General features: G+C 34.5%; 1 protein-coding gene across 1 annotated transcript in view; it reads left to right on the plus strand.

Moving 5' to 3' along the window:
- The first annotated feature begins 7,158 nt into the window (after window positions 1-7,158).
- Window positions 7,159-15,198, plus strand: part of LOC136032765 (2-(3-amino-3-carboxypropyl)histidine synthase subunit 2-like) — a 37,598-nt gene continuing 29,558 nt past the window's right edge. The window contains exon 1 of the mRNA XM_065713114.1: window positions 7,159-7,381. Within this exon, the coding sequence (XP_065569186.1) occupies window positions 7,229-7,381 (153 nt within the window). The 5' untranslated portion in view covers window positions 7,159-7,228. The remainder of the gene's footprint in view (window positions 7,382-15,198) is intronic.

The raw sequence follows: 15,198 nt of genomic DNA on the forward strand, positions 1-15,198 counted from the left end.
AGGTGGTGGATTAGGTCAAAGGCTTTCTAAAATCCACTGCACAAATGTTGACAAATCAGCTACCTTTTTTTGAGCCATTGGAGGATGCAGTCAAACATCCGTACTAGGTAGATTGTAGTTCTGAACTTGGGGAGCCCATCATACTGGAATTTATCAATACTCCTATGAATTTGTTTCAGAAAAAACTTGAGTATGAAGGCCTCCATTACTTTCGTCAATCAAGGTGTAAGTGAGATCAGGCGGAGATTGTTGCGTGTGCTATGGGTGCCTTATAGGGATAACTCTAATATAGGCCCATTTCCAATGTGGCAGGAAATAGTCAGAAGTCACAAACTCGTTTATGATGATGGACAGAGGTAATGCTATGAAAACTCATAAAATTCATAAAATTTCATGAAAACTTCATAAAACTTCATCATAACTCATAAAAATTCATGTAGCAATTTGCTGGGTAATTCACCAGGGTATGAAGATGTATTTGGTTTAATCTTCCGTAATTCCATTTAAACATTGAATTCACTAACAATTAATTTGCTCTCAGGCTTAAATTTTTCAGGTGGACTTTCCATCAGCCATAAAAAGCGGATAGGTAGTGCAGATCCTGGTGAAGAATTCGATCAATTCTTCAGTACTGATTAAAGACCCATCATCATTGCCGTTGATCATATCAATTTCTCATCAGCAATCAGCAATCATCAGCAATTTCTTGCCGTTGATCATATCACCACAAGAGTAGAGGCAAAACCTCTCTTTTATTAATAATTTAATAGCTGGAGAGATCCATGGTTTGTCATATTCACTAAGAACAAATGATTTTGTTGTAAAGATCTCTAGGTATTTACAGTATAAAGTGACATTGAATTTCGATACCTTAGTATCTAAGGGCTCATTACTGTGCACTTCAGGGAAGTTATACATGCTGATCCATTGACTGTGTTCACAGATGGCCAAATCTGTAAAAGGACGCACAATGACACGGGATAGTTTGGGCTTTGGTAAGGACTCTCTTGCTTTCCACAGAATTGTGTTGCTGTCTGACATGCCAACAGGTCCAAGAGAAAAGGGAGGGGAGTAAAAGTCATCACAGTTTGTGAGTATAAGGTCCAATATGCTCCCCAAAGAGTGGGTGGTTATTATCATTACTGGTTGCAGTTTTAGCATATAGCATTAATGAAATATATTGCATTGTTCAGCTCATTCATTGTGAAAGGATGGGAAATACACTCTGATCATGGACAAGATTGATAAATGGCTTGTGGTCATTATGATGGTCTACCATGTTAGATTTTGACAAAAAATTTACCAGATGAAGTTGCTTTTCTTGTTTCACAATATATGCTATTCAAAATTATTTTATATTGAAGAGGATTAGGAGTTGTTTTATTAGATTTTTTTTCAGAAGGAACTGACAAGAAAAGTATGAAGGAGTAGACTTAGTGTTATTTTACCCCTCCCCCCCAAAAAAAATCAGAATGTCATGAGACTCATGGTCTGAATTTTGGCATTTTTGTTCTATAATTAGTTTCTATCTTTAGAACTACTAGTTTTAGGAACTGAACAACCAGTCTCAAACTTGAATTGCTAGTTTTGTTAAATTTGATTTTTTAGGGGAGGGGGGGGGGGGTTGGCTAGATGAGTATATAGCTAAAGAAATAATCAATTAGCCAATGCTGTCCATTTTTAAAAGTAAGCTATTCATATGATTCATGAGCTTGTTTTCTCATATAGATTTGAAAACTACAATGCAAGTGGATTTGCATTTTTCTTTAAAACTCTCCAATTAATGTCTTCTCCAAAACTCAGTAACTTATATGGGAACTAAGGGTAACCTATTTTTAGTTAGATTTCACAGCAGTTTTTATTCTTCTGGAAACTAATAGCCAGATTGAGAATTTGTAGAAAGGGGTTGTTTCTTTCAAGGATTAGGCACATCTTGGCATCTTGGCCATAATTCGCTATGGAGCACCCTCCTAGACCTCAGTTTGCACCCCCTGCTAATCTTTAGTCACTTCTAAAATATTGTCAAAACTAAGATAAGCCTACATAATACAAGAATCCACAGAAGGGGGTAAGTTTTCTTTAGTTTATATTTATGATGTTATATGAATCATTTTTCAGTTTTCACTATTTTGTTTGCGTGATTTGAGAAAATTAGCTCCAACTTTGCCCCCACCCCCTTCCCCCCTCTCATCAGGATTTTGACAAAATTATACTACTGCCTAAAATTAGGGCTACTGAGAAAGAAACATGTTAAGAAAATAATCCTTACTTCATAATATACAAAATTGTAGTTACAAAATTTTGAAAGCAATTCTAATATACTTTACCATCTCCCCCCTAAGGTGCAAATATATAGTCCAAATTGTACATTTATAGGGTAAATAATCAGTGTGCATTTGAGCAAAATTATATAAAACTCAAACCCTTACATCTTGTTATCAAATAGGAATTGAGAAGAGTTGTACACATCAACAAATAGCTAAGAATCTAAACTATGCATCAATATGGTTAAGATTATTCAAGACAAATTATTGAAATTATTACTTTATTGACTTACCAAGAATGACCTCTTTTAGAAACATCAATTGTCCAATTTTGATCCTTTCAATGTTTCAGTTTTATTCACATATTAATACAAAGCTGATTTTCTTGTGATTTTGAAAATGCAAATTTTATTGCTGATATTTATTATATAAATCACAGATATTAAATATGATTTTTTTTTTTCAAGTGCTTGTCAAAACAGACACCACGTTTTGAATATGATGATGACAAAGTATTCCCTCTTGGCTGCATCTAGTGAGAGGTGATTGGTTCTGCACTCACATTGTGCCATGCTGTAGTAAAATAGGGGTAGTCCAAAAACCCATCTTTATTTTTCTGGAATGCCAAAGAAAAGTAATGTTTCCCAAAAAGAGGTCTTTTAACCTATGTTTTTTCCTATTTCTTAATTCCCTCAGTATTGACTCAATTTACAAGTGCACAGATTGAAACAAGAGTAGCACATGGAAAATGCTTGGGAAATACATAATTCAGGCAATATATCTGTACATTAAGGGGGGGGGGGGGTAAAGTATAGTGGAATTCACTTTCAAAATATGTTAACTACCATTTTTATGTTTATTATAGAGCAGAATTTCTTCTCAATAGTTCAAATTCTAGGCTTATTCCTAAAATTTTCTTAGGGTTTCATTTAAACATGTCCTTGATCTTAACAAATTCTATACCTGGGCTGATAAGGAGGCTTGCGACAGAATAAATTCTTTTATTTGGAAATAATATTTAATGAAGAATTGAATAGCAGATGTTTTTTCTTTATCTGACTTTTGGGTATCTTACTGTTAGAGGTCCATATGGATACTGCTATAGACCTGTATCCAATAGTGATTATTCTATAGGAAAATCAAACAAATTGTTGTAACACTATTGTCAGTTTGAATGGGGATTGGGTAAAATCCTAGTTTAGCTACTTTTTGCTACCTTGAAAAGGGGTCAGGTTAGGAAAATGAAACTCTCATGGATGAGTTTATAGAATGAAGTATGTTCCAAGAAGGAGTTTGAAGTACTTACCACTACTCCTTCTCCCTCTAGAGGGCAGTGACCTTCAGTGACCTTTATAAATCATTGTGTTATGAAAGTGAAACCTTACAGAACAGATCTTCGGCTTAAATGAAGTACAACAAAACTGTTTTCAGCTTCACAAGGTTGCTCAGTCTCAAATCTAAGATCCACAAATAAATTTCCCAAATTTAGAAAAAAAACTCATTGATATGGCTTAAAATCTTACTCAAATAATATAAATTGCATTTTCAGAACTAAAACCAGAGAAAAAGAAACTGATATCTGAAAATAAAGATATAATGTTGTTTGTCAAAATTTAAATAGGCCATACCTGTGAGGTAGACAAATTTCAAAGATTTAAAAATCAGAAGAGCGCTAACATGGAAGCCTGGCAATACCTTCCCAGAGTATGTTTTTGGCCCTGGACTCATTATTGAAAGTTTCATTTTTATAACTCAAACAATTTTTAATATAGCAAAAATTAGCTAAACTAGAATTTACCAGGAATAATGGTAAATATTTAGTTTTGTGCTAAGAGCTTTAACTGGAAACTATAATGCTATGCAGCATAGTTTTCCAGTTTACAGCACTTAGAAATGCTAATTCTAGAATTGCATCCATTTCTGGTTGAGCCTCCTCCTCCATGAGGCAAACTGAAAATGCATCAATTGGGCAGGGTTTTGAAGTTGAGGGAATTGTTGGGGTTGTACAATACAAATGAAATTATATTTTAAATACTATTTCCAGTCATAGGGTAATTTCATAGTCATAGGGCATCATATAGGCATCATCCAGTCATAGGGCAGTTTGCCTCCATGAGGCAAACTGAAAATGCATCAATTGGGCAGGGTTTTGAAGTTGAGGGAATTGTTGGGGTTGTACAATACAAATGAAATTATATTTTAAATACTATTTCCAGTCATAGGGTAATTTCTGTATAGTAGTAAGTCAAAAGATAATTAAAAAACTTACATATCCATTAATGGTAATTATCCCACTTTCACTTTTGAGTTCAAACTACCCAGTAAACCTGTGAATCAGAGCAATTAATTAAATATGACATTTATGCTCTGTTGATTTTAAGGAATGTCTTCTGATACAATGGCAATTAGGCATTACAGTTTTTCACCTTAAGATTAAACTTGTTTTAAAAGATTCTTTGGCTGTGAGAAGACTTTCGTGAAACAAATTTGGTTGAACAAATTTGATTCTTGCAAGTGAATATTACCTATAGAGCAAAGTGAATTAGTCTGTGAGCCCCATGGGCAGCAGGGTGAGGTCTGTATTCTATATTTACTGAATAATTATTTGGCCTGAAGCCTGAAAAAGAAACAAAAACTAGGTCATAAGTATGAACTAACAATTCAACCTATCAGAAGAGAGACCTTGCTGTACTGTCCATAGGGCTCATGGACTAATTTGCTTGGCTCTATAGATAATATTCATTTGCAAGAATCACTATTCAACCAAATTTGTTTTTTCCAAAGTCTGCCTATAGCCAAAGAATCTTTTGAAACAAAATTAATTATGAGGTGAAAAACTGTGTAATTGCCATTGCATCAGAAGGCATTTCTTAAAATCAACAGAGCATAAATGTTGTATTTAGCTTATTGTTCTGATTCACAGGTTTGCTGGGTAGTTTGAAGTAAAAACTGAAAATGGGATAATTACTGTTAGCAGATAGGCTATGTAAGTATTTTTTAAATTATCTTTTGTGTTACTACAATAGGCCTACAGAAAATAGTAGTGATGATTGGAAATAGTAGGCTATTTTAATTTCATTCATATTATATAACCCAAAAATTTCCCTCAGCTTCAAAACCCTGCCAACTTTATGCATTTTTATTTTGTTGAAGGGGGATTTTAGAAAGCTAAAAGACAGAGTTTAGAAAGCTAAAAAATGGATGCACTTCAGCATTTCTAAGTTCTCTAAAATGGAAAGTATGCTGCTTTGCAGCATAGTTTCCAGTTTAGAGCACTTGGAACAAAAAAAAAACATTTACTCATTATTCTTTTAAGATTACCTTAGTTTTACATTAAGTGGAATTCAGAACTCTTTTATAATTGTTATCTTTGATCCATCCAACAATTTTGGAAATTTTGTATTCTTCATCTATGTTTTCTCCTAATTTATTCTCATTCCTTTGAAAATCATTAATTCACATAGCATATTATGACTAGAATCAGAACTTAATGCTACTGCCATGATGAAGAGGCACAACAAAACCAATTTCTGCATTTTGAGAATTTAAATTTAGGAACTGAAAAAGCAGCACTGATTTTGGATTGCTGTCCCCAAGTGGTGCTGGCTGAATGAAAAAATTGTATTTTCCCAGAATCTTTCCTATCAAACAGGAAAAGTGTGTGAAAGCGCAGGATGGCTTGACCCCAGCCACCCATTGCACTTCTTGGCTGAAGGGCTAAGAAATAGAGAAGTGGTGGTTGGAAATAGTAGCCTATTTAAAATATAATTTCATTCATATTACATAACCCCAAAATTTTCCTCAGCTTCTAAACCCTGCCCACTTTCTGCATTTTTTTGTTGAAGGGGGATTTTAGAAAGTTAAAAGATAGTTTAGAAAGCTAAAAAATGGATGCACTTCTAGAATTAGAATTTCTAAGTGCTTTAAACTGGAAAGTATGTTGCTTTACAGCTTAGTTTCCAGTTTAAAGCACTTGGAACGAAAATAAACAGTTACCTATTATTCTTTTAAGATTACCTTTTGAAATAAGAACCTTTTTATAATTGTTATCATTGATCCATCCAACAATTTTGGAAATTTCGTATTCTTCATCTATGTTTTCTCCTAATTCATTCTCATTCCTTTGAAAATCATTTACTTCACGTAGCATATCATGACTAGAATCAGAACTTAATGCTACTGCCATGATAGAGGCACAACAAAACGGATTTCTGCGTTTTGAGAATTCAAACTTAAGAACTGGAAAAGCAGCATTGCCTTCGGATTGCTGTTGCTGAGTGGTGACTGCCGAATGAAAATTGTATTTTCTCAGAATCTTTCGTATCAAACAGCAAGGGTGTGCAAAAGCACAGGACGGTTTGCCCCCAGCCCCCCATTGCACTTCCTTGCTAAACGGCCATGAAACGGAGATCAACACCACCGGTAGGGACTATAAAGTATGATACCGTATCCTTTAGCTTTACCTTTCCTATCAAAAGGGGGTAAAATTTGCAGTGCATTTTTGATACCTTTGATATGCCAAAGTCATCACTGTTTGAAAGAACTCACTTTATTAATGTAATTAATGTCTTGTGACTTTTTATCCAAAAAGTCACAAGACATTTATTGAATATATTCTGAATTTAATGAAGTAGCTCTGCTGCTGAAATGATAACTTCCCATTGTGGAGTAAGTGAAATGTTGGCATATTTCAGGTCCTGATTATAAAGACTTTACAGTCCCTACCGGTGGTGCTGATCTCCGTTTCTTAGCCCTTCAGCCAGGAAGTGCAATGGGGGGCTGGGGGCCAACCATCCTGTGCTTTCGCACACCCTTCCTGTTTGATAGGAAAGATTCCGGGAAAATACGATTTTTTCATTCGGCCGGCACCACTCGGCGACAGCAATCCAAAGATAATGCTGCTTTCCAGTTCCTAAGTTTGAATTCTCAAAACGCAGAAATCGGTTTTGTTGTGCCTCTTTATCATGGCAGTAGCATTAAGTTCTGATTCTAGTCATGATATGCTACGTGAAGTAAATGATTTTCAAAGGAATGAGAATGAATTAGGAGAAAACATAGATGAAGAATACGAAATTTCCAAAATTGTTGGATGGATCAAAGATAACAATTATAAAAAGGTTCTTATTTCCACTAAATGTCTAAACTAAGGTAATCTTAGAAGAATAATTGGTAAATGTTTATTTTCGTTCCAAGTGCTCTAAACTGGAAACTATGCTGCAAAGCAGCATACTTTCCAGTTTAGAGCACTTAGAAATGCTAATTCTAGAAGTGCATCCATTTTTTAGCTTTCTAAAATCCCCCTTCAACAAAATAAAAATGCATAAAGTGGGCAGGGTTTTGAAGCTGAGGGAAATTTTGGGGTTATGCAATATGAATGAAATTATATTTAAAATACTATTTCCAATCATCACTACTAATTTCAGTAGGCCTATTGTAGTAAGTCATCAGATAATTAGAAAAATTTACATAGGCTAGCCATTAATGGTAATTATCCCACTTTCAGTTTTGACTTCAAACTACCCAGCAAACTTGTGAATCAGAACAATTAGTTAAATACAACATTTATGCTCTGTTGATTTTAAGGAATGCCTTCTGATACAATGGCAATTGCACAGTTTTTCACCTCATAATTAATTTTGTTTTAAAAGATTCTTTGGCTATAGGAAGACTTTGGACAAAACAATTTTGGCTGAATAGTGATTCTTGAAAATTAATATTACCTATAGAGCCAAGCAAATTAGTCCATGAGCCCTATAGACAGTACAGCAAGGTCCTTATTCTGATAGGTTGAATTGTTAGTTCATACTTATGACCTAGTTTTTGTTGCTTTTTCAGGCTTCAGGCCAAATAATTATTCAGTAAATATAGAATACAGACCTCACCCTGCTGCCCATGGGGCTCACAGACTAATTCACTTTGCTCTATAGGTAATATTCACTTGCAAGAATCAAATTTGGTCAACCAAATTTGTTTCACTGAAGTCTTCTCATAGCCAAAGAATCTTTTAAAACAAGTTTAATCTTAATGTGAAAAACTGTAATGCCTAATTGTCATTGTATCAGAAAACATTCCTTAAAATCAACAGAGCATAAATGCCATATTTAATTAATTGCTCTGATTCACAGGTTTGCTGGGTAGTTTGAACTCAAAAGTGAAAGTTGGATAATTACCATTAATGGATATGTAAGTTTTTTAATTATCTTTTGACTTACTACTGTACAGAAATTACCTTATGACTGGAAATAGTATTTAAAATATAATTTCATTTGTATTGTACAACCCCAACAATTCAGTTTGCTTCATGGAGGAGGAGGCTCAACCAGAAATGGATGCAATTCTAGAATTAGCATTTCTAAGTGCTGTAAACTGGAAAGTATGCTGCTTAGCATTATAGTTTCCAGTTTAGAGCTCTTAGCACAAAACTAATTTTTACCATTATTCCTGGTAAATTCTAGTTTAGCTAATTTTTGCTATATTGAAAAGTGGTTGAGTTATAAAAATGAAACTTTCAATAATGAGTCCAGGGTCAAAAACATACTCTGGGAAGGTATTGCCAGGCTTCCATGTTAGTGCTCTTCTGATTTTTAAGTCTTAGAAATGTGTCTACCTCACAGGTATGGCCTGTTTAAATTTTGACAAACAACATTTTATCTTTATTTTCAGTTATCAGCTTCTTTTTCTCTAGTTTTACTACTGAAAATGCAATTTATATTATTTGAGTAAGATTTTAAGCCATATCAATGAGTTTTTTTTTCTAAATTTGGGATATTTATTTGTGGATCTTAGATTTGAGACTGAGCAATCTTGTGAAGCTGAAAACAGTTTTGTTGTATTTCATTTAAGCAGAAGATCTGTTTTGTAAGGTTTCACTTTCATAACACAATGATTTATAAAGGTCATTGAAGGTCACTGCCCTCTAGAGGGAGAAGGAGTAGTGGTAGGTACTTCACACTCCTTCCTAGAACATACTTCATTCTACAGACTCATCCCTGAGAGTTATATTTTCCTAACCTAACCCCTTTTCAAGGTAGCAAAAAGTAGCTAAACTAGAATTTTACCCAATCCCCATTCAAACTGACAATAGTGTTACAACAATTTGTTTGATTTTCCTATAGAATAATCACTAATGCATACAGGCCTATAGCAGTAGCCATATGGGCCTTTAACAGTACCCAGAAATCAGATAAAGGAAAAAACATCTGCTATTCAATTCTTTATTCAATATTATTTCCAAATAAAAGAATTTATTCTGTCACAATTGTGTCCAAGCCTCCTTATCAGCCCAGGTATAGAAATTGTTAAGATCAAGGACATCCCTAATGAAACCCTAAGAAAATTTGAGGAATAAGCCTAGAACTATTGAGAAGAAAACAAGTAAAGAAAATAATTTTTGCTCTATAATATACATAAAAATGGTAGTTAATATATTTTGAAAGTAATTGAAGAAAAAACAGGTTTAATTTTTATAAAGCAGTGAACAAAATAAAATATATAAACTACACTTTAGCTAACAAAAAAATAAAAATACTCCGAATATTTCGCCCCCACGTCCAGGAGCCTTTCTCAGTGGAAAAAAAAGAAAAGAAAATTACGCACCAACAATTTAAGACTTTTTTTGAAGACATTATAAATAAAATGCCACAACAACTAAAACACCAAAAAAAATATATAAACAATAAATAAATACGAAACAAACTCACATTATAAAACAAACACTCCTGCACTGACTGTAACTTTAGACAAACTAAAGTAATTGTATATATTGACACTTTCCTCTGCCACAATTGGTGTATAAATGGGAATATTATAAATAAACACTCCTGCACTGACTGTAACTTTAGACAAACTAAAGTAATTGTATATATTGACACTTTCCTCTGCCACAATTGGTGTATAAATGGGAATATTGTAAAACAAACACTCCTGCACTGACTGTAACTTTCGACAAACTAAAGTAATTGTATATATTGACACTTTCCTCTGCCACAATTGGTGTATAAATGGGAATATTATAAAACAAACACTCCTGCACTGACTGTAACTTTAGACAAACTAAAGTAATTGTATATATTGACACTTTCCTCTGCCACAATTGGTGTATAAATGGGAATATTATAAATAAACACTCCTGCACTGACTGTAACTTTAGACAAACTAAAGTAATTGTATATATTGACACTTTCCTCTGCCACAATTGGTGTATAAATGGGAATATTATAAAACAAACACTCCTGCACTGACTGTAACTTTAGACAAACTTAAGTAATTGTATATATTGACACTTTCCTCTGCCACAATTGGTGTATAAATGGGAATATTATAAAACAAACACTCCTGCACTGACTGTAACTTTAGACAAACTAAAGTAATTGTATATATTGACACTTTCCTCTGCCACAATTGGTGTATAAATGGGAATATTATAAAACAAACACTCCTGCACTGACTGTAACTTTAGACAAACTAAAGTAATTGTATATATTGACACTTTCCTCTGCCACAATCGGTGTATAAATGGGAATATTATAAAACAAACACTCCTGCACTGACTGTAACTTTAGACAAACTTAAGTAATTGTATATATTGACACTTTCCTCTGCCACAATCCGAGTATTGTGGCGGAATATTCAGAGTATTTTTATTTTTTTGTTAGCTAAAGTGTAGTTTATATATTTTATTTTGTTCACTGCTTTTTAAGAATTAAACCCGTTTTTTCTTCAATGAATTTTTCGTAAATGGAAAAGCAGTGTGGTCTAACAAATTATATTTTGAAAGTGAATTCCACTATACTCTACCCCCCCCCCCCCTTAATGTACAGATATATTGCCTGAATTATGTATTTCCCAAGCATTTTCCATGTGCTACTCTCGTTTCAATCTGTGCACTTGTAAATTGAGTCACTACTGAGGGAATTAAGAAATAGGAAAAAAACATAGGTTAAAAGACCTCTTTTTGGGAAACATTACTTTTCTTTGGCATTCCAGAAAAATAGAGATGGGTTTTTGGACTACCCCTATTTTACTGCAGCATGGCACAATGTGAGTGCAGAACCAATCACCTCTCACTAGATGCAGCCAAGAGGGAATACTTTGTCATCATCATATTCAGAACATGGTGTCTGTTTTGACAAGCACTTGAAAAAAAATCATATTTAATATCTGTGATTTATATAATAAATATCAGCAATAAAATTTGCATTTTCAAAATCACAAGAAAATCAGCTTTGTGTTAATATGTGAATAAAACTGAAACACTGAAAGGATCAAAATAGAATTGATGTTTCTAAAAGAGGTCATTCTTGGTAAGTCAATAAAGTAATAATTTCAAGTGTTTTGTCTTGAATAATCTTAACCATATTGATGCATAGCTTAGATTTTTAGCTATTTGTTGATGTATACAGTTCTTCTCAATTCCTATTTGAAAACAAGATGTAAGGGTTTGAGTTTTATATAATTTTGCTCAATTGCACACTGATTGTTTACCCTATAAATGTACAATTCGGGCTATATATTTGAACCTTAGGGGAGGGGGAGAGGGTAAAGTATATTAGAATTGCTTTCAAAATTTTGTAACTACAATTTTTGTATATTATGAAGTAAGGATTGTTTTCTTAACATGTTTCTTTCTCAGCAGCCCTAATTTTAGGCAGTGGTATAATTTTGTCAAAATCCTGATGAGAGGGGGGAAGGGGGTGGGGGCAAAGTTGAAGCTAATTTTCTCAAATCAAGCAAACAAAATAGTGAAAACTGAAAAATGATTCATATAATACCATAAATGTAAACTAAAGAAAACTTACCCCCTTCTGTGGATTCTTGTATTATGTAGGCTTATCTTAGTTTTGGCAAGATTTTAGAAGTGACTAAATGTTAGTGGGGGGGGGTGCAAACTGAGGTCTAGGAGGGTGCTCCATAGCAAATTATGGCCAAGATGCCAAGATATGCCTGATCCTTGAAAGAAACCACCTCTTTCTACAAATTTTCAATCTGGCTATTATTTTCCAGAAGAATAAAAATTGCTGTGAAATCTAACTAAAAATAGGTTACCCTTAGTTCCCATATAAGTTACTGAGTTTTGGAGAAGACATTAATTCGAGAGTTTTGGAGAAAAATGCAAATCCACATGCATTGTAATTTTCAAATGTATATGAGAAAACAAGCTCATGAATCATGAGAATAGCTTACTGTTAAAAATGGACAGCATTGGCTAATTGGTTATTTCTTTATCTGTATACTCATCTAGCCCCCCCTCCCCTAAAAAAAAAAAATCAAAATTTAACAAAACTAGCAATTCAAGTTTGAGACTGGTTGTTCAGTTTCTAAAACTAGTATTTCTAAAGATAGAAACTAATTATAGGACAACAATTCTAAAATTCAGACCATGAGTCTCATGACATTCTGATTTTTTTTTTTGGGGGGGGGGTTGTAAATAACACTAGGTCTGCTCCTTAATACTTTTCTTGTCAGTTCCTTCTGAAAAAAAAACCCAACTATGTGGAAATAAAACAACTCCTAATCCTCTTCAATATAAAATAATTTTGAATAGCATATATTATGAAACAGGAAAAGCAACTTCATCTGGTAAATTTTTTTCTCAAAAGCTAACATGGTAGACCATCATAATGACCACGAGCCATTTATCAATCTTGTCCATGATTAGAGTGTATTTCCCTTCCTTTCACAATGAATGAGCTGAACAATGCAATATATTTCATTAATGCTAAATGCTAAAACTGCAACCGGTAATGATAATAACCACCCACTCTTTGGGGAGCATATTGGACCTTATACTCACAAATTGTGATGACTTTTACTCCCCTCCCTTTTCTCTTGGTCCTGTTGGCATGTCAGACAGCAACACAATTCTGTGGAAAGCAAGAGAGTCCTTACCAAAGCCCAAACTATCCCGTGTCATTGTGCGTCCTTTTACAGATTTGGCCCTGTGTGAATACAGTCAATGGATCAGCACGTATAACTTCCCTGAAGTGCACACTAATGAGCCCTTCGATACTAAGGTATTCAATTTCAATGCCACTTTATACTGTAAATACCTAGAGATCTTTACAACAAAATCATTTGTTCTTAGTGAATATGACAAACCATGGATCTCTCCAGCTATTAAATTATTAATAAAAGAGAGGTTTTGCCTCTACTCTTGTGGTGATATTATCAACGGCAAGAAACTGTGGAATCAAATATTCTCTTTGGTAAAGAAAGCTGAAGCTCAACTACAGTCATGAAACCATGACCTACCAGTTAATTACTTCAAACCCCAAATAGTGGCACAATTCTGAAAAAAGCGGCTGGCCAAGCTTCTAACATCAGTGTAGAAATCAGCAATGATGATGGGTCTATAATCAGTGCTGAAGAAGTGAGCGAATTCTTTACCAAGATCTGCACTACCTATCCACCCATTATGGATGATGGGAAGTCCACCATACTTAAAAAATGTGAGCCTTAGAGCAAATTAATTGTTAGTGAATTCAATATTTACATGGAATTACAGAAGATTAAACCAAATACATCTTCATACCCTGATGAATTACCCGTCAAATTGCTACATGAATATGCAGCTTTCATAGCATTACCTCTGTCCATCATCATAAACGAGTGTGTGACTTCTGACTATTTCCTGCCACATTGGAAATGGGCCTATATTAGAGTTATCCCTAAAAAGCACCCCTAGCACTCGCAACAATCTCCGCTCGATCTCACTTACACCTTGATTGACGAAAGTAATGGAGGCCTTCATACTCAAGTTTTTTTCTGAAACAAATTCATAGGAGTATTGATAAATTCCAGTATGACGGGCTCCCCAAGTTCAGAACTACAATCTATCTAGTACGGATATTTGACTGCATCCTCCAACGGCTCAAAAAAAGGTAGCTGATTTGTCAACTTTTGTGCAGTGGATTTTAGAAAGCCTTTGATCTAATCCACCACCTGACTGCAGGCATGAATCTCCAGGAAATGGGTGCCAAACAACGCACCCTTGGCCTTGTATTTGATTTCTTAACTTACCAAAAACAAAAAGTCTAAACTCCATGAAAACAATTTGGATTCATCATGGTCAGATACTTCTTGCAGGGCCCCACAAGGCACGAAATTAGCTGGAATAATTTTCCTGGCTGTAATTAACTCCCTGCTTAGTTATCACGATGACCATTACAAGTTCGTAGATGATCTGTCCATAGTGCTCTCTTACCTAGTCGAAAACACTATCATAAGAAAGCAGTTTTTAGACCAGTTATTAGATCAGCTAAAGACCAAATGCTCAAGTCGTGACCTTACCATCAATGTAGCAAAGTCGATCATAATTTTCAACCCTCTGAAGCGGAATATAGATATGCCTCTATTCCCTATCCCTATTGTGAACAAAATAAAAATCTTAGGAGCAACTTTTACTAGTGACTGTAGTTTCAGTGACCATATTGATTCAACCATCCACATGGCTAATGCAAGCCTTCAGACACTTCCCAAAATGAGGTATTTTGGGTATGATACCGAAAGTCTTCTCCACACCTACATGTGTTATGTTTACCTGTCGCTTGAGTACACGTGCTGGGTGTGGGGTTCATCTGCTATCGACATGGCGTACCTATTACGTGACATAGAGTGCGTCCAGAAATGACCAACAAGGATTATACTCCAAAACCACGACATACCCTATGATCAAGCCCTCGCGAAACTAAATTTATCTCCACTTGAAGTCTGGCTCGAACACCTGATTCTGCAATTTGGAAAATCCGTCCTGGCCAATATAAGCCACTGATCACTACTGATCATGTCACTACTGACCACTGATCACGACCCAGCCCCTCCCAATAGTCGAACTTGGCTACAAAATAAACTTCTACCCCCTAAAGTATGAACTAATCGTTACAATAACTCATTAGTGCCTTTCTTCACATTAATTTTCAATGCTGAGCTAGGTACT

Source organism: Artemia franciscana, chromosome 11 (assembly GCF_032884065.1).
Source record: "Artemia franciscana chromosome 11, ASM3288406v1, whole genome shotgun sequence".
Classification (NCBI taxonomy): domain Eukaryota; kingdom Metazoa; phylum Arthropoda; class Branchiopoda; order Anostraca; family Artemiidae; genus Artemia; species Artemia franciscana.